We start from the raw sequence: 21,647 nt of genomic DNA, 5'->3' as shown, positions 1-21,647 counted from the left end.
CTTAAAAAAAACAATGACAAAAATATTATTGTGTATATACTTTAATTAATACTTTTTGTTTTGGAAGTTTCGCATAGAATTTGGTTTATAAATAAACTTATTATGTATTTATAGCACACAGATAATATATTAAGGTATTATAATATTTTTCCATGTAATAGTAGGTACCTAACTACTATTTAAAACTTAGGTATTATATTTATATGTATTGTCAAGTAGTGTCTTTTTTTTATTGTTATGCTCAATATTTATAGGTACCTACCTATTACCTAATCCATCTTAAAAGTTATAATAGTGAACTTATAATTAATAAAGTCTAAGAGACTTACAGAGTCTGTAAGTATCTTACGCACAAACCTCAAAAACCACACGACTTTAAGGTTACTGTAATACAGAATTGAGAGTATAATAAGTGATAAGTCAACAGTAATTTTATACTAATAGTAACACTACAAATGGGCCAGTCTTCGCTTGTACCACTTTGTTCTTTTATAACAAACAACATTTTTGTTTTTGTAAAATCATATTTTACATAAATATAATAATATTATGTATTTATATATCTACTAAATTAATCAAAGCTAATACATTTATACAATTAATCCATTTAAAAATATGTTTATATTGTGATTTATTAGTAATTATACCAATTAGTGTAGATTGTACCTACTTTTGCGTCTAGCTTATATTTATTTTTAAAATGCTATTTATATTAATTAGTTTGGTACTTTTTTTATATAATATAAATTAATAATTATAATAATGAAAATATTACAATATCTGAATATCACGAGATTACAGTATTATATCAGTATAAGTTTTCGAGATTATTTTTCTAGTACTATAAATATTAGGTAGCTAGGTATACCTAATTGGTATACTATCTTATTATGCACAATAAAAAATATTGCCATTGATTAAGTATACTTAATCAATGATATTACCGTGCAGTCAGTCAGTCACAAGTCACATATTAAGAGTAGTGCCCTCTATCTTTTGCCACTAACTCAATATACCTACAGAAGGGCTGATGCCAGTTTATTAGTGTAAGCCATAATGTTTATGATCGCAATATTCTGAAATATCAAAACATGTTACCTTATGTCAGTCTTTTTCGTACACCGAAATTAAGCACTTATTGTTTGTAATCTTAAGAAGACGTCTCGTATCCATAATATATGTTGTCTCTGTCTTACTAACGCTTACCATATACAAATATATGTCTAGCAGTTTCAATTGTATGTGTTTAACTTAAATATTATAGTTAAACGACCTATTATTAAACTTGAATGTAAGAACGTTATCTATGTTATCTCATCGATTTTTTACAGTATTTCAATTTTTAAGCGAGTTATGAGCATTTTTAAATATTATTACCGTAAAAAACTGACGAGAGAACATAGATAATGTCCATACCTTTAAGTTTGATTGAAGAGCCACTATAGTGTAATAAATACAATATTTTAAATTTTTAAATAAATATTTACTGTACAATATGTATACATAATATTATCATACTTTATAATCCATTTTTCTGATAATCTTGCTGCAATAATGACAAACCAAAATTTTAGTAATAATATTATTTCAAAGAAATAGAAAAGTTCCCATGCACAAATTATGTAGGTACACGTCACTAACACACACGTACGCACTAATTCAAGTAATGAGTATATGGTTGAATCCTTATAACGTAATAATAACCCAGTAGTTGGTTCTAACGTATAAGAAATGTTAATTAATCCTAAAAACTGGCTAAAGATTAAAATTGGCCTTAAGGTATTTTTAAATACAGTCATTTCAATAATATAACTTTCTAGTACTGTAATAACGGAGTGAATAGAAACAAATTCGCGACAACTGAAAGTTATTATTTTTACCGCGTTTGGCCATTGATTAAATATACATACAATAAACTAATATTAAATTTTCCTAGAATTACAGTAGGCGTGGTACCTATTAAAATAAATTGAATTATTGTTTCATTCTATTTGTTTATTGACAAATATTAAACAAAATCGAATGAAACGAGTGAAACAACGGCAAAATAATATTTTATCGTAAATATAAATTGTTAGATGCATATTTTATCATATTGAATTGTACTGTTTATTTGTATTATAAACTTTGTGTTATTAATGTTATTAATTCTGTTACTAATGGTTTCCAGCTGTATAGGTACAACCAATGCTTGTATTAGCTAATAGGTTAAACACTTTAGTCTTATTTAGATTTAATGTTATAATAATTCTATAAGTCAAACTTATTCAATATGTATGTAATGATTTTTTTTTAATTTTAAAATAGGTAGGATGTTCATGTATTATTTATTAATTTATTAAATTAATTATGAAAATATAGCCTACTTTAAATTTAAAAATATCATATAAATAATAAGTAAATAACCAAACCTACTGCTATAATAGTTGTTTTATAGATGCAACGATCTATATAATTTACAATAACAATATAATAATAATATAACACTTAATTTACTCAGTTTCAACAACGCATAAATTATTACATAGGAATTTAATACCGGGAAAACTTAAAATATTAGTTATTAAACTAACTATATCTATACCTTAATTTGTAATATAAAATATTATTTTGTAGATAACTATATTACGTTTAAAAATTTGTTTCATTTAGTATCCCTTTGTAATTTGTTATTTTATAATAATAACAATACGAAATGACGAATAAGCAATAGTCTGATATCTATCTAACTAATTACCTAGCTACATCTTCTACTATATTCTTGAATTGTCAGACATTGTTATCTTGTTATTCCGAAATAAGTAATTCATATACATAATTATCTGGAAAATTTATGCTTCAAACGTGTCATAGAAACAATCATGTTAAAATGTTTGCCGTTTGGTCCACGGAAATTACATCTGTAACACAATCTTAATAACTAAAATACTACAGTTCACTTTAATAATTTGGGAAAGGTTTGTTGGAACCTAAAATTTATTTTTTTTTTTTAACGAAGTTGGTATCAGATGGCACTAAAAAATCTAAGCATTTCAAAATAAAGTATTTTATATAAGTTTTTAAACTTTCAAAAATCAAAAATTAAATAAATACATTACCTATTAAAGAATACAATGTTAGTACTTGCTTTGTGAATTACTTTGTGTATAAAAAGTAAATGTTATTGTTACAAGTTACTTTGGATTAAAAAAAGTTAGTTGTGTAACGCGTTACTTTTCTGTTTAACTAACGAAAAAGTAATATATTTGCTATATTTTATTTTGTAATTTGTAACATAATTTAGTTACTTTTAAAAAACAATTGATTTATAAGTTATGACCTTAGATTGAATTAGGAATTATTAGTTATGTATCAATTAATTTGTATTTTATTTATTTGATGACATTTTAATGTGTTAAAATATTTAACGTATAATATGTTTGTGTTTTCAAACAAACAAAATGTAGTATAATTAACTACATAATTGTGCATCCATATTTGTTTAACAAAATATTTGGACTAACCATTATTTGGCGAACTTAAATTATGATTAACTAATATTAACTATTACCTTGTTATTTTCCGATATAATATTATCAATATGACGATATATTATGTCATGTGTATCATCAATGCATCAGTATCATACTCAACAAATTATTTATTTAATTTCATACATTATGTATGTGTATATGACGTGTACAGTATGTATACTTATTAAATTGTACATGTATTCATTTTTTTATTTGTTGTAGGTACAATAATTTGTAATACATATATGTTAAGTAAATTAAAATATGTTTTTCAGGCAAAAACAAAAAAAAACTAAAATACTTATAATATCTGGAATTCAATATATATATTTATCCTGATAACCTGCAATGACCATACAATTCAAAAAATATATACTTTACAGCAAAATTAAGCTTTGCGACGGTTTTCAAATAATGAAATCGGTTTTATTATTTTCCAGGCTTAATCATTTGACCCAAAGCCTTGCAAATATTTGTGTTCAATTGGCTTTTAACATTGTCAATAAACGCGTTGGTCAATGTTTTTTCAATGTCGGCCGACAGCTTTGTACCGTATTTAACATTCGGCTGATTCACTACGACCTCAGCCTTGCATTCGACGGGCTTAAGCATATTGAACGACACGTTGACATCGATTCTGCTGACAGCGAATGTTGCTTTTCCGATGGTAGGCTTACTCTCCTCGAGTTTAAAGTCAAATTTACCGTCTAAGCTATGGATCGTTATACGTAAATCAGTTGTGACCGTGTTGGTGGACATTTTCGTGGTGACCTTTTTCAACTTGTGTTCCGCATTAGCGAAGCCACTAATGAGTGTATTACTGATGCTATACCCTACGCTACCGCTGGGAAGTTTTCCGTTTGTACCGGGAAAGTTAGGGTCGGTGTCGTTCTTGAATATGATGTATGGTTTGATGACCTGGCGTATGGCGGCAGTGATGTTATTGTGCGTGTCTTTAACCACGCGATCGGCTACTTGTTGGAAAACGATGTCTTCAATGAAGTGCCTATTATTATAAATTTTAAAAAAATATGTATATATTTTAAAAATAGATAAATTATAAATCTTTTTGTGAAATAAATGAATTAATATTCAATTGAATATATAAATTACAACATAGATACGGTCATATTATGCATACTGCATATTTATAAATTTTTAACTACATGTATATAGTGTATATTATATAAGGTACCAATAAACAATGTGTATTATAGATTTTAGATGATAGGCATATACGTATAAGTATTACGTATAAACTACAACTCTTTTCCATAATGCAATAATAAAATCTCTAGAAGATTGTTACATCAATATATCGAAATACCAGAAGTTGAAAATTTGAAACCCGCTAAGAAATATCAAGTCAACAAGTCTGCATAGGCAGAAGATTAATTTGTAATTATTGTGTAATTGTATAATAGAGAAAATATTCTTTACTTTTTAGCAACGACATGGAAGTGGTATTTATACTATTAAATACACACAATATAATTATGATATGATATTACATAAACACATTGACCGTATAGCTGTTCTTTAAATTACATATTGATTAGTGATATATATTAATTATTATATTTAAAAATAATATTAATTAATTTAAATTAAATGAGATGTAATATGTATTATCTACTACTATACTCTACAGTCTACATACATTTTTGTTACACCTATTTGTAAAACCTGAAATCATGTATGATTATAAAATTATACTTTGTTTGGTTATATCATAAATATTGATAAATATATATATATATATATATGTATATATGTATATAAATGCAGTTATAAACTAGAGTTGGTATTTTGTGATTCTAATAAACTATTTTTAGACTTTCTAATTTAGTAGTATTGTTGAAATTCAATACATTCGCATAATGGTCTATAATTATTATAGATTACAGTAGTTTAAAATTCTAAATTTTAAGATCCATATATAATGTACAAGTATAGAAAAAAAATTTAAATTTCTATAAAACCCTAATTTATATTATATTCTATAATTACCTAATAGTATATCCAATTTATGCACACATTTATTTAAGCAATTTATTTAATTGAAAAATATTTATAGTTTAAACTGATCAACATACTGTTAAATCAATAAAAAGGCGAAATAATTTTTTATTTTAATATAGAATTAAAATATATTATTTTAGTATTTTCTATAAATAGTATATTTGTATTATTTATTAAATATCTACCTTAAACTCACTTGACATTAGAAGAATCACTAGTCTTTAATACTTCTGGTAAACCGCCTGTAAATGAAACCTTAACACTTTTGTATGAAATACTAGATTTTGGCACTGTCGATGGGTACGATTCGGTGTTTTCTGAAAGCGTAGTACTAGCAAGATATTTCAATTCTTGTAACTGGATATGATACTTTCCTTGATCAAAATACGAAGAATTCATGAAAGTGTACCTTCCTCTAACGCTCATTTCTTTCCATCCTAGTTCTGTAACAACCTAAACAAAAGTATATTATATTAGAATAGGTATTCATATATCTTATATTTCCATTTTTGTAATCTTATTTCATAATTGATTTTTTGAAATATTTTTATGTTATTTATAAAGAATTCTAAAACGTTTTATTGTGGATTATGAATATTATTAATAATACAATTATAAACTGTTTTCCTATTAATCCTATTAATATAAATCTAGTCGATATGCCTGAAAAGCCCTGAAATACACCATGGTATATAGTACCTATTTTAATAAATATTACAAAAATAACTTTTAAAAAAAGGTCTATTAATTTTTCTCCTAATTTTTTTATGTGCTTATTTAAAATAAATTTGAGATAAAATAAAGAATTATACATTTAGAAGAATTAAGTTTTATTTAAAACTTATGTTAATTGGTAATATTTATGCTTGTAAGTTGTAACATGCAAGTATGTATAAATGATTATTCGTGTATTATAAGTATATTTACTATATATAATAATGCTATTTTTATTCTGATATCAAACTGTATAAAAAATTGAAAAATAATTATTGTTAATGTATTGCACAACAGTAAATATAAACAAAACTAGACAAATACTAATTTTTCTACTTCAATCTTAAAGGTTATGAGATTATAATTTCAAAAATTATACTAATATTTGTAGTTTGGTCTTAAAATTGACTCATTTTATGTAGCTGTTAGTTTGGAATGTGGTAAAAATACTTATTATTCTCTATAAAGATTTATTTTTATCTAATAAATATTATCTAATTATTGTAATTATAGTTTATATACGATGATGAACTGATAATATTATCTAGACAAATATTTTAGAGCAAAATGTAGTGACATTTATTTATTCTTATTTTAATAATAATTTAAGAAAATTAAATTAAGCATACACACATAGCAAGTATCCACATAAATATTTTAAGTATTTCAGACAAGTATTTAATATTTCTATACACATATTTGTTTGTCAATTTTGTTGACAAACAAATTCAAAAGCCTGCGCCCTGCAATAATAAAATACCTGATTCGGGACCCATTTAATGATAATACTGTTTTTGTTTTGCGCAATAAACCCTCTAATGGCATTATTGTAAAATATGAGATCAGATTGTGGATTAGACGTTCTTGCATTCGAAATCGGCATTTCATCTTTAAAGAACCCGTAAGGAGATTCTGGATCCAACAAGTGTCCATTGTATTCAGAAATCACTTTGAGTTGATTTTCAAAAGCTTGAAAAACAGCTTTTTGAATCTCGTCATCGCTTTTGTCACGCATCTTTTTTGGTAGGAGTTCCGGTAAGGTGTCATCATCAGACGACCAATTCGCTGATAAATTATCTGAAAACATTTGTAAATTTTTTTCGCATGATTTTCGATCATTATAGATAATTTGTACATCTAATTGGTTTTAAACTACATAAATTTACCTGCAAATGCAAAGGAAACACTTATGACCAACGCAAATGCCATACAATATGTCCTCTGCATGTTGACGATTTTTTAGTTCTACAATAAATTAAAAATAAAAATAATTAATATTATAATATGTCATAAGTGTTAATACTTAATGTATAATTAATATATATTTATCATTTTAAACTTTATTTGAATTATATGATATACCTAGCTAATATTATATTATTGGCAAATGTTGATATTATGCTGATAATGTTAATTGTTTTAATAAGTATAATGAGTTATTACTCGCGATTTTACTAATCACTTTTAGGTAATATAACTATATACCTACATTACACTTATCAGATATAATTTCTAATATTTTCTATTAATATTTCTTTAATGAAAAATAATATACATTAGTATAAATTATAAGCTATATTATGAATATTAATGACACGGTGTTATATATACTAATTAGAAAAAAGATTGTTTATTTATGTAATAACCTATTTAATAATTTCAGTATTTATCTATAAACTTAAAGTTTATCTATATTTTTATAGATTAACTTTTTATTTAATACAGATAAACTTACGATGACGTGAAACAACTGTTAATTAACTATTAATTAAATAGTTAGTACCTACCTATACCTATTTAATATGATAATTAATAACTTATAATAAGAGTAGGTACGTCGCCCCTGTACCTAAGTGTATTTCTCTGTCTTACTAGGTATCATAAAACAGAAAATTAGAAGATTAGAAGAATCCATTCACTCTGTTATTTTTAATTTAAGTTTGAATTGACTTATTATTACATTTAATGATAACATTTGTTATTCGTTTATATTTATATATAATATATATGTGGGTGTGTGTGTGTTTGGAAATATTATTAATAATCCCAATGAAGGATTTTTTGATATTATACTAATTTTTAGGTTAATGTTTAGTGTTTTAAATTTTTGAAAAAATTAAAATATTAAAAAATATCGAGCATAAGAAAAAAGTAATTGAGTAAAATGGATTTTTTTGAAGTTAAAATTAGCCTTGTCAGATATGTGTAAGTAAGATATGAGTATACCTATAACTGGCTATAACACATGGGGATATGATAATGCCTTCTTCTTAATAAGTATAATAAATACTAAAGCTAAAGCTTCTTAACAAATGCCAATTGGCAGGATAACATATTTGTAGTTAATAAAATTGTAAAAAATAAACATAACATTTAGAACTGAATTATTTATATAAATTGTTTTAAATTTTCAATTAACTACATTTCTTTAAATCATAAACTATAAATTATTTTATAATATAATGTACATTGTACTTGTATATTATAATAGTTCTACATATAATTATAAAAGTATTTAAATATAACACATTAATAAATATAAATATTAGACCCATATTGGCCATATTAGGTTATTAAGCAAAATTATTTATTACATTTTCACATTATAATATAATGATTAATTTAATCCAGAAAAGCACGACATTACAAAATGGTCAAAGTGTATTCTAATATTATATTAAAAACAATAAGCAACTACATTACCTAGTTATATTAGATGTCATATAGTGGGAACAACGATACTGTTTTAAGATTCATCTTATTTTAACCCAAATTTAGAATTTATTACTTTATTAAGTATAAATGAATAATACATTTTATTCTTTTAATAATTTTGTTTGATTTATTAAGCATTAATGTATTAATTATATGTATAAACTATAAATCTGCATTCATACCTATATTATTCTTTATACAGCTAATAGTAATCTCACGATAAAAAAATTAAATAGAATTCCCTTCGTTGGAAAATAATGATTAAAGTAACAGATATGTTGCCAGTTGTGTATATGAGTGTTATATTAATTATTATCAGTCACGTAAATAATAATCTATCGTATTTTGGTACTTTATCTAAATCTCTTTTTGTTTTTTCCTTAAATGAACAATTAAATGTCTGTTATTAATTTCTTATGATAAATCGTAATAAATAAATACATGTTTATATGATATGCATAGTGCAAACCTATATAGTCTACATTTACTAAATTTACTAAATTATCGATAAATATTAAAGTCTACAAATTGACCTGGTCAAAACATGATAAATTACCAATTCCTTCGAATAACTTATGACGATAAATCGGGCGTACCTATAATAGTAATATTTAGATCTTCCTGTATAGAAATATAATTATTTTTGGATAATAGAAAAATATAAATTATTAAATAACATATAATTATTCAAAATTACACATAATAAAATATAGTTTGGATACGTAATGAGTAATAAAAAATATGTAAATAAATAAGTAGGTACCCCATGTCGTAGTTACTTAATAGCATGTCCTAAAATAAATAATATAAGGGTAATAAAAATTTTAATTAAAAATAATGTTAGTGTATTAATAAATAAATAAAACTAATATTAGATAAATTGTTTATTAATAAATTATTTTAAGAATTAGGTACCATTATTATAGTTATTATGAGTAAACACTAGTCTTATATACTGGCATATAAAACACAGTAAAATTAATAAAAATAGTCTTTACATTGTACTAAGAATACTTTAAATCATAGGACGCTAGATAAAATAAAAAAACTTGTATGTTCATTGTTCCTACATCAACATGTACCTTGAAAAAATTTAAATGTTTAAAATTATTAATAGAAAATACAAAATGTTCATTAGTTATTACTGCTTATTAGTTAATTATCATTAATATAGCTTGGAGTTGATTTTATTTGGGAGAATGTTCAAAGTATATAAATACTTATTAGGTACCTACCTACTTATTGTGTCTAAAAAAGTATAGAGAGGAATGGGCAAGTGGCACCATTTTACCCTTCAAATAATTTACTAATATTTAATTTATAACTAATGCAATATGCAAACATTATGTAATACCTATGTAAAGCAATCCTTCGAGTTATTAAGAATTTTAAAATTAATGAAAATATGTCAAGTTAATACCTACTGTCCATATTATAATGAGAATAATTTTAAAAGTTGTACTTATATACACAATATAATATAAATATTTGAATTTCTATAATTACATAACACATATATAGAAAAATAATATTCACTCAACCATAATGCTTAGTAAAAAAAGTGTGTTGTAATATACAATAAATATGAGTGGATGAATCATAAAACGATATTGTTACCCCCACTAAGAAATGTCAAGGGAAACTTCCTCTCCCTTGTTCATCCACAGATTGCATCTATAGTTATTAGTTTATTCCCTACATTGTAATTATAATTGTTAATAATTAATAGAAATAATTAATAATAAAAAAGTTTTACTTTTTAAATATACTAATAAAAGGTTAGGTCATCAACAATTTTCAGATAAATTAAAATTACTATAACCTCTAATTTATATTATTATTTATTAAGTTAATACCTACCTATTCACTATTCAGTTGTGTTTAAATTAAATTGTACAAGTTCAATTTGTAAATGCTTACCTTTTTTTTATTGTATTTTAAAACTTCAAAAAAATATATATTAACTTCTGAAATCTAGACAATTAAATAAAATATTTAACACGTTGAGCGCCAAAGGTGCTTCTACCAAGTTACTCAATTTGGCCATGAGACACATAATTGGGTCTCAATAAAGTACAATAAAACATCTTGTGAGACCCATATATGGGTCTCATTATATCATTGTATTTATTAAGCGATTACCAGAAATAGGTCTCATTTATCGGAATTATTTCATTGGATTTTAATTCTACAGTGTTGCCACATCATTTTGGTGTTTGTAGCAACGGGATATCTTGTTTTTTTTTTTTTTATGAATTGTTTTCTATTCTGTAACATCGATGTCTGTAATGCATAATATTCCGCGGTAACCATGTTATTGCATCAATATCAATGATAAGAACTGGTATTCAAGTGTAGAACTGGCAGAATTACTACAATCAAAAAATACATATTTAGTTGGAACATTAAGGTGCAATAGAAAGTCTAATCCGAAAGAAGTAACTAAAAAAAAATTGAAAAGAGGGGAAATTGTGTCTCAGAGAAGCTCATCTAATGTGTTGGTGCTGAAGTGGAGGGACAAACGGGATTTAGTTATGGTTTCTTCTAAACATGATAGTGCTCTTACAAATTTGAAAATAAGAGGAAAAATAGTACAAAAACCAACAGTAGTTGTTGATTATAATATTGGAAAAACTTCAATTGACCTCTCAGATCAGATGACTTCCTACTCCAACCCTCTTCGTCGCAGTCAAAAGTGGTACAGAAAAGTTGCTCTAGATGCATTATTAAACATAAGTGTTGTTAATGCTCTAGTTTTATTCCAGAAAGTTACATCTTCAAAAATGTCTATTACAGTATTCAGATCTACACTTGTAGAACAGTTAATAAATAAAGAAACTATCACAGAAATTATATCACAAAAACATGTTTTAGAAAAAGCAAACAGAAGTAGATGTGTTGGCTGTTACTCTAAGGCAGTAAAAAAAAAAGGCAGAAAATATGCACAATGCAATACAAAAAAAATTAATACTAAATGTTTTTTATGTGATAAACATTTTTGTCTTGATTGTTTTTTTGAGGAACATAAAATTGTAAAGAAGTAAAGTTTTTATTGATTTGTTATGTTTTATAATTTATAAAATAAAGTTGTTATTTTTATTTAACTAGATTGAAAAAAAATATGTTTCAAGTTTTTATTGATTTGTTTTGTTTTATAATTTTTAAAATAAAGTTACAATTACCATTATGTATTACTATTGTTATTCAATGAAGTAGACTGAAATTTTTTTAAGTTTTTTGTTTTTCTATAAGAATATTGAACATAAGCAATGTTATTTTTTATATGTTAATAAAATTAATTACATACAATTGACTGCATGTTATTATTGGTTTACTCTACATTTACCAATAACATTTATAATTGGTTATGTCAATCTATGATTACCTATTTTATAAAATAGTTGAGGGTCAAATATGAGTCTCAAAATATCATTTAAATAATATATTTTTGATGGGTGACTCCGTTTGGCCATGAGACCTATTTTAGGGTCTCGCTCCAAATCAGTTAAAAAATATTATTAATCCCTTATGTTAGCCATAATAATAGTATGTGTAAAATTTCAAACCATTTGGGCAATTTTTTTTTCAATTTTTTTTTTGAGTAAACCATACCAAAAATTATGTGGCGGTTTGATCGAAGATAAGTGAGACCCAAATTTGTGTCTCATGGCGCTCAACGTGTTAATTTATATTGATGTTCAATAATAAAAGTATAATCAGGAATTAATATAAGTATGAATAGGTGATCTATAGACGTATAGTGTTAACCGCATAATGTTTATTATACATATATCTACCTAGATGCTGCAATGACAGTAATGTCCAATAGGTCATTTAAATGTACATTATAGAAATAGTCAGTAGGTAATACAATAATATAGGTAGTGGGGATTACAGAAACGAACCTATAATCGCTACCAGTTCTCATAACGTAAATTTGAATAAAATAATTTTTATGTTATATGCTATAAATCTAAAAATAAAACATATCTATAGGTATTATTTATTCTAAATATAAAGTTTAATAGGTATGATGATATTTTTTTGTACTTGTTTTATAATATTTACTGAAATAAGTATATTAAAGTTGATAAATAAAAATTAATAGAATAGGTAATTTATTATAAAAAGGTTTACGAAGTATATAATATGTTAAATAATTGTTGTCTAAACTAAACTTCAATAGAAAGACTGACTTCTACGTAACAACTATAACACAGTCCGATAACGGAAGTTGCTAAAAAATGATATACCTACCTAGTACCTATATTGCTTACATCATTATTTACTTATACATTTAATTTCCGTACTTGTCTAATGAGAGCCAAAGATTCTTAACAATATACGTATTATACATTTTTACATAGTACTCGTATTATGTAGGTATGTCAGTATGTGTGCAGTGTGAATTTAGAACGAATGAAACTATAAAACAATTTGATTTTAATAATAATTCTACCATGAGAACGAGTACAACGGTCATCATTTTTTAATGAAAATCAAGTGTGTTGTGTAATAATATGATTTTTACACACAAATAGGACTAAAGGAGATACCTTTATAAAAAAATAAGTTATTTATGAAAGATTTTCAAACAACATTTTCTTTTATTCTTCAAAGTATTAAAATATCGAATAGAACCCCCCCCTGAACGAGTCAAATGTTGCACTTGATCGTAATAAAAATACGGTGGTAAATACATAATATATAACTACAGTACAAACATCAATGCAATGTGCTATGTGCAGACTTATTTCGACAAAACGCGATATTTTTGTGTACCCACATGAATACTTGATAAAATAAATTTATAAATGTTCATTTTGTTGTGGTCACGAATAAACATAGGCTAATTTAAGGGAGGCTGGATGTGCTTAACAAACCGAATTTTGAAAGTAGCACACTCATAGGTAATTTATATACCATATACGGCGAATTAATAATTATAGTTAGGTATTATTTTTTTTATTTATAATAATGTACATATAATATGATTATTAATAAATTTCGACATGGTGATGTGGGTACGAAGTTGCGCATTGTGTGAAGTCCGCGTCGCAAGTCGTTTCCAAAAGTCGTACTCGGCGCCACGGCTCAACTCTGGTATTTACCGGTAATTCGTGGACTCGTGGTTACTATACTACTATGGTTAATAATACTACGATTACGACGGCCGATCAGAATACGAAGGAACTACACTAACCAGACGGCGTAGTCGTAAACCCGGCTAAATGTATATGGAAATAAGAGGCGTTTTCGTTAAAATCGCACCAATGCGTACGATCTCGATTTATCGAAAATTCCGGGGGACTCGACAACCAGAGGCAGAAATCACTTCTCGCGCGGACGATAAAAGTGCGTGTCCACGACACGACGACTTTTCCTTTGGCCGGTGTGTCGAAAAAAACGACAGTTCTATTTATATCGTCACCGCAAACAACGCGCAACGATAATGACAACGAAAGTACGAAACGCTGCGTGTGCAGGTTGACCGTTACAGATAAAAATATAACAGTGAAATCGACACAGTAGACACCGTCGTTGTCGTGGCGAACGGCAAGTCAGAGAAACAGCGAAAAATCGTACGTCCCGGCGGATAATAACATTTAAACGTCGATTGACGACTTTTCGGTTCGCGGATATCGTATAACAACTTATTGTATCGATCGCGATCCGTTGGGCAAATTTTCATCCATTTCCCGCGCTCAACACGTTCACGCACTACACCGCCGCGACACATCCGTACCGGTGCTTCGAAAGCCGGGGTTGTGGCAGCTCTGTAAAATTACACCACGAAAATTTGTCGTATCACGGCGGTTCGCTCCAATTCCAACTTCCGAGTTTCCGACGGCGAAAAAACCGTTCGCACTTCGCACCGCTCGTCCGGCATACACCTATCGCCACGCTCGAGCACGCCGTCCACGTTGGTTTCTGTCCTCAGTTATCCTTGTCGTTCAGCAGGTCCGTGTTGATTTAAGCTCGCGTGACAGGCGACATTTCTCCGGCCGTTAATCTCTTCAGTTTTTCAACCGGCCACGCCGTGTGTTGTCGCAGTTCCGTACGGACACCATCTCGCCGACGTCCAAGTCCCGCGTGTTCCGTGGTGAACTAACTACGATCAACGCAGTCTTGGAAGGTACTCAACCAAACGTTTTTCGACTGTGTGTTACACGCGTTCATTAATTTTTTTGTTTTGTCTTATGCCCGTCACAGTTAAGCGCCCACTCCACTTCTTTGAACTTTACGCTCAATACTTCACCAACCACATCACAATGGCGCCAAAGAGGAAAGCCGCTCAGAAGCCGATCAAATCGTCCGTCGAGGATGTGCCGATAGTCATCATCGACGATATGGCGCACATCACTGTCAGACGACCAGTTATGAAAGGTAAATAGAGTTCATTGTTAGTGCAGGTATTCCAATTTTCGACATAATAACACTTTTTTAAACTGTCCCGTGTTGATTGTTTCCTATTGGCTATTGTGCTCCATTACCAGTTACATTGGATTCTATTTCATGTCATAGTGGTTGCGATGACGAGAGGATGATTTGTTAAACGTACAAATATATGTGTTGTGGCAAAATACATAGGTAGCTTGAAGTTTTAAACCCATGAAATTCTTTTTATTTACCATATTATAGTGTTATTATATTACGTGCTTATATGTAATGACTTGAAAGCAGAATTATAATAGGTACTGTTTATAATCCACTAATATAATATTATTATTATATAGTAATATTATCACAAGTTGTATTACTATATTTTTATTTATTCAGATTTAATTTTGGTAATCAATTTTGAAGCAAAGCAATTTTTTCATTATTCTAATAATCTAATGTGAACATAAAATAGGTTAAATATACTAATATTCTAGTAAATAATTACTGTTAATGTATTTTAATTATCAATAAAATGTAAGGATTAACTAATTCCCAAACACAGTACCTACAAATTGGACAGAAATAAATACAAGTTATACCCTATGCCAGTCTATTAAACGGTATCTACTAATATACCATTCCTGTTGTACTATAAATACCCCCTATTGGTTTTATTGATATGTTTCTAAGCTGGCTTATTTTATAGAAATAAATTTAGCACAATTTTCATGTGAATAATTTGTTGATATTTATCACTTATTTTGCTAATAATTTCATACATTTCAAAACATAATGAATGTCCATTATTTATTATTATGCTAAATAATAACATTTACAAAGCCCAAACCAAAAATTAATATTTCAAAAATCTTTTGCAAAACTAAAACTATTTTAATGTATTTGTTGGCTTCAAGTCCCTTTTAATGTAAAGTGTATATTGCTTTGTCTTATACTTGATAAGCTATGAAAATAAAATTAAAAAACTATACTCTATTTAAAATAAAAACATACTTGTACGGAGACCCAGTGGTGTGTTGAACTACTTTTACGTAAGGAGCGAAGATTCATACAAACTACCCACCCTCCCGTTTTATTAAACACTACCCCTACATACCAAATGTTAATCTATTCTTTTTTTTTTTTTTGAATTTTTGATAAGTGAGATGAAAGTATTGGATTATATTTTGATATAGATTTAATCAATTCAATAAAATTTCTTTGATTACTTGATGAAAATTATCGATTTTTTTTTTGACGATGGACGGCAAAGTGCTTTTCTGCAGCCAAGTCGCGGATACGAGTTTTAATGTTCGGATAACAGAACGTTCGGTTACGCTAATTGCAGTTCGGATAATCGAGGTTCTACTGTAATCTCTACAATCTGTGTCTTAACTGTGTAGTGAAGTTATGCTCCTATGCATAAGATGGCTATCAAGGTAGGGTTTAATTATAAATGAAATATAAACTAAAAATAGATTTTTAAAATTTACCTTCTCCTATTATAAACTATCAATAAAAAATAGTTTTTAATTTTTTACACCTATTAGTTCAAAAACTTTTTGGTGTTACAAGGTAGGTAACTCAAAACTCAACAAGTTCTTAATATTTAACTTAAGTAATTGATCTTAAAATAAATTGTTTAAGAAAAAAAATATTCTAATGTCACATTATTTAAAATAGATTCACTTACCTGTTAATTGTGTTCAATAAATGTAGGTACTCTAAAGTGTTGGTTGTTTGTCATTAGACAAAATTCAATGCACTGTGTAAAAAGACTGTCCATCTCCTTTATTTAAATATTTTTTTTTACATTAAGCTCGAAGGTCCTTTTATAAATACCAGTTTCTTATAACATATATTTTTATTTCATATTTGACGTATTAGTATATTTTGATGATGCAATTTACGTTTAAAAAATTTAGGATGTATTGATTTATATATAATTTATAATATATATATAGATAGGGGGGATTATTAGTCCTTGTCCCCATTTTTAAGATGATTGTTATTGATTGTATACCTTAAGTACCTAGATATCTAAATAAATAAAAATATCTGTTTAGAAATTTTAACTTATACTTGTTAAGTATAAAATATTAAACTGTTTATAAGTATCTGATCCAACATTTTAAATTAACTAACTTATCTTTGTTTTAATTTTACCTTACAATTATAGTAATTGTAAAAAGTGTTTCATTTATTTAACTACAATCTAAGTAAATGACAGTTGTATTGGGTTGATGTAGGACAGTTGTTTTTAATTCTCATGTATTTTAAATTTATTATTATTAATTAATAAGTCATTTGTCTTCGGTTATTCTGATTACTTAAATTATGATAAAAAAATAAAATTGTTCTGTATACTTCGTTAATTTTTACTTAAAATTATTACAGATAATATGGTTGAAGATGATATAATTCAAAAGGATGAAATAGATGTTAAAACACCTGTTTCAGAAAATAACACAGATATGAATGCTACAGTAATTTTAGAACAAATCCCTGATTTTCAGCAAAAAGCAACAGAGATTGAATCTGAATTAGATGTTGTTGTAATTGAAGAGGAAACGATTAAAAAACCTGTTCAAAAGAAAATTACCAAATCAAAACTTAAATCAAAAAAACAAACATTAGAAGAAGATTCCAAAGCTGTACGGACTAGGAAAAGGGCTGCTAGTGAAGATAGACAGGTATTGAAGGTGGAAGAAAAAGTAGTAAGCAAAAGTCGAAAAAGACCGGTTGATAAAAATTTACCGGAATCTCTAAAACCTGTTTCTCCATCAAACGAACTACCAAAAAGAAATCGGAGAGCTGCTAGCGTGGACATTATAACATCTGAAACTTCAAGTTATCCACTAGATAAGGTACCGAAAAAAAATAAAGTTGCTAGTAAATCTACTAAAGCTGCAGTTGTTGTAACTGAAGATGATGTACTAAAAAAACAAAAAAAAGGAACAAAAAAAGAAGATCAACCTAAAATAATAGAAACAAAAGATGATGAAATAAAAAATTTAGAAAAAACATCCAAGGGGAAAAAAAATACAAAAAAAGTATTAATTGAAGAAAAAGAAAATGTTGTAATAACAGAACAAAATGATGATGAATTAGTTGTAAATGGCATTCAAGAAAAACCAAAATCTAAACGAGGCGTTAAAAAGGTCAAAACAGATGTAAGATAAATCATTTTTATTAAAACAAATACTTTCTAGAATATATTTTAAAGAAAAACTGCCAAAAATATGTTTTATTATTTTAGAGGCAAAATTTTGACATAACAATTTGGTAATGTTTAATATAAGTAAAACTACGGGTACTATTACATATGGTCTACCGACAGATTTTTGTTATTACATGACATGTGATCTATTTATTAGTTATTGTTAGTATTGAAGAGAATGTTTATTTAAAAATAAAACATTTTTTAAGAAATGTGGAATTAATTTTGTTTCATTTCATACATATACATAGTCAAACTGTTCGTGTTAGTTTAGTGTTCATAAAAGTTAAAACTAACCTACAATATGTTTAATATTATAAAATATTGTTGATATGTTTATTGGTTAATAGCTAATTATGCCAGCTTATTTATCTTAACCATATCGATAATAAATAATAATCATATCATGCTATACCCGTAAATATATTTTTAAAAACAATTTTTTGTCTAATACCACTGTCATGTAGTCGGTGGATCACATGTAATAATAGTACCAATAAAATAAATTTTACATAGTATGTAATCAAATGAAAATAAAATTATGCTCATGTAAATATTCCTTATATTATATGGAAAAAATGTATAACACGTTTTTTTCATAATTTTGTAGGTTTATATTGATTTTTTTTTAAATTTAAGTTGTGCTTCTCCTCAGTTAGTGTTAGTTCAGCATTTGGAAGTGTTTTTGTGTGATTTTATCAATGGTTCAAAATAATTTTTAACTTCATGATACAGATTAAAGTTTAGATGTGCGGAGTGGAGTGGTACGGGGTTATCCTGCAAAATGTTTGTTCACTACTCCGCTTGTCTAAACTTTAAATACTTATAACTCATAAACTACTCGCCTTAAATTCGATTTTTATGTATCAAAATACTCTGAAAATTATTCTGCTGTGGAATATGAAATTAAAACTATATGTTGTCATTCAAAAAAATAAAAAACTTAAAAAAAATTAAGGATAAAAAATATTTATAAATTAGATTTTTAAATAAAAACGTAGTATTTTTAACAACTTGAAACTATGTTAAAAAATATTTTCAAAAACATGAATACTTTTTGAAATAATGAGTGTTTTATGATAAAAGAATCACCCTGTATTGTACTATATTTCTTAGATGTTTAAAAAATGATTAAATCAAGTTTTCTTCAGGTGGTTGTACAGAACACACCATCTAATGGATCAGTGGTTTCTTTTGCTGTTATTATATTTGATTTTGACATTTCTCCAAAACATATTTAGTTTTGATGCTAGTTATTGAGTCAATGAAATTTTCCTTTGATTTTTAACAAATCTGTCTTAGAGTTGAGAATTCCTGTTATTTATTGGAATGTATAATTATATTTTGATATCTAATTTAAAATAATTGGTAGTAAAGTAATTCAATCTCACTTAAAAATAAAATTATTTTGTGAAATGAATGAAATATTTGTCATCCTTTTTTAATTTATCTCAAAAATATGGTCTTTAAAAATTTCTTTTAATTTGCCACCACATATTATGTTTTTGATCTTAATTTTGTATGTGTATTTCAATTATAATGATTACCTGTTAGTTAAAAACAGTTAGGTTAGGTTAATATTTTTGTTGTAAAAAGCCTAATCTTGGTTGAAAAATAATAAAGTATGTCTAGGTTTAAGGTTTAATTAATAAGTATTGTTAGATAGCATACTGTACCTATTTTTTAAACTATAACATATATTTTTAAAATTATCACAATAAAATAATTATTTGTTTTATAAATAAAATTATACTTATATTTTCATATAAATTTCTGATAATTTTTAGTATTTGTTGTTAATTTGATTTTACAGGAACTTGATCAAGATGATGAAGTAGAAAAATTACCTAAACCTTCAAGTAGAAGCCGAGCAGCTCCAAAAGTGAGTGCTAAACAAAACAATGAAAAAGATGTAGAAAAAAAACAAAAAAGTGTACCTAAGACTAAAAAAAACATCAAGTCACCAGAAAAGTCTGAAGAGTCCAGTGAAATAAATGAGTCTGATGATTCTAATAAAACTCCAGAAATAAAACCAAAACGGGAGCGTAAATTTAAACAAATTGATGTTGAAAATAAGGATGAAGAATTTAAAGAAATTAAAGCACCAAAACAACGGGGTGGTCGTAAGGCTAAAGTTGAGGACTTAGATGAAGAAGTACTACAGAAGAGTCCATCTGCCGAACATGAGATAAACCTCGAATCTGAAGATTTAGCTGATGATCTCCCACTTACCCCTGAGTCTGAAAAAAAAGAAGTCAAACCCATTGCAAAGCGTAAAACAAAAGCAAAGTCTAAAAAATAATTACTTATTATAGAGAAACTATTTATAAAGTGTTCATTAAGTATTAAAGGTTTTTATTTATTTTTTTTTTTAAAGAATACATTTTTTAATATTATTTAATATGTTTACATTTGAGTATAAGATTACATAACATATTTATTATTTACAAGTTAGTTTTATTTTAATATATTTTCTCATCATTTTGACCTTAATTCCCAACATCCATTTATTCGTTTGACTTTTTCGCCTTTGGAAGATAGTATTTCTTCAATATTTCTACACCCTGTATCCGGAAACCATCCTAAGTTATCAGCTATCAAGTGGTTGTTCTTGCATCCATCGCATTCCACGATTACTATCCCTTTTTCATATGAAAGTTTTGAAAACCTTCTGCTGTTCTTGGTGTTACATACTGTACAAGTAAAATTTATTTGCATTTTACCAGTAGGTTCATTTTCAGATTGTTTTTCACAGTTGTTTTGTACAGATGGCAATGACGCATACAAACGAGTTTGGTAAACTGATGGAGAGTGAATAGTGATCTTTGGCGAATTTTGCGCTGCGCTTTTAATAACATTTAAAGCGCTTTTATTTTTTACCAAAAAAGTTAACCGACAAAAATTGGAACGAAACATGATTTTGGAGATATAAAAATTTCACTGCGACTCAAGAGACTATTAAAGTATTAAATAGTAAATTAATAACAATATCTTATCACATTATAATATGTTCATGAACGTTATCACATATCGATAGAAATATAAAGTTTTTATGTTTATTGATAACATGATGTCGCGTTATC

General features: G+C 26.7%; 4 protein-coding genes across 6 annotated transcripts; 2 read left to right on the top strand and 2 right to left on the bottom strand.

Annotated features, from left to right (window-relative positions):
* Positions 1 to 3,821: 3,821 nt before the first annotated feature.
* On the bottom strand, positions 3,822 to 17,175 carry LOC132930794 (uncharacterized). Of its 3 annotated transcripts, none has more exons than XM_060996847.1 (5): positions 17,038 to 17,175; positions 7,415 to 7,493; positions 7,009 to 7,325; positions 5,731 to 5,987; positions 3,822 to 4,518 (listed from the first exon to the last, which is right to left on the bottom strand). In XM_060996847.1, exons 2-5 carry the CDS (start codon positions 7,473 to 7,475, stop codon positions 3,942 to 3,944), a joined length of 1,212 nt encoding a protein of 403 aa, XP_060852830.1. In that variant the 5' UTR covers positions 7,476 to 7,493; positions 17,038 to 17,175; the 3' UTR covers positions 3,822 to 3,941. The 3 variants fall into 3 exon arrangements, with proteins under 3 accessions (XP_060852830.1, XP_060852831.1, XP_060852832.1); XM_060996848.1 differs by lacking the exon at positions 17,038 to 17,175 and adding an exon at positions 10,884 to 11,030; XM_060996849.1 differs by lacking the exon at positions 17,038 to 17,175 and adding an exon at positions 9,146 to 9,168.
* Positions 11,243 to 11,885, top strand: LOC132928838 (uncharacterized). Its single transcript, XM_060993749.1, has 3 exons — positions 11,243 to 11,248; positions 11,303 to 11,758; positions 11,838 to 11,885. The coding sequence occupies exons 1-3, from the start codon at positions 11,243 to 11,245 to the stop codon at positions 11,883 to 11,885; spliced, it is 510 nt and encodes a 169-aa protein (XP_060849732.1).
* LOC132930793 (ABC transporter F family member 4-like) lies at positions 14,563 to 21,014 on the top strand. The gene is made up of 4 exons (XM_060996846.1): positions 14,563 to 15,099; positions 15,177 to 15,350; positions 17,742 to 18,517; positions 20,378 to 21,014. The coding sequence occupies exons 2-4, from the start codon at positions 15,236 to 15,238 to the stop codon at positions 20,864 to 20,866; spliced, it is 1,380 nt and encodes a 459-aa protein (XP_060852829.1). The 5' UTR covers positions 14,563 to 15,099; positions 15,177 to 15,235; the 3' UTR covers positions 20,867 to 21,014.
* On the bottom strand, positions 20,903 to 21,555 carry LOC132930795 (DNL-type zinc finger protein-like). Its single transcript, XM_060996850.1, has one exon. It carries the CDS (start codon positions 21,478 to 21,480, stop codon positions 21,043 to 21,045), a length of 438 nt encoding a protein of 145 aa, XP_060852833.1. The 5' UTR covers positions 21,481 to 21,555; the 3' UTR covers positions 20,903 to 21,042.
* Between the last annotated feature and the right edge of the window lie 92 nt (positions 21,556 to 21,647).

Source organism: Rhopalosiphum padi, chromosome 4 (assembly GCF_020882245.1).
Source record: "Rhopalosiphum padi isolate XX-2018 chromosome 4, ASM2088224v1, whole genome shotgun sequence".
NCBI lineage: Eukaryota > Metazoa > Arthropoda > Insecta > Hemiptera > Aphididae > Rhopalosiphum > Rhopalosiphum padi.
The sequence above is the reverse complement of the archived record's forward strand: the minus strand, read 5'-3'. Positions and strand labels throughout refer to the sequence as shown.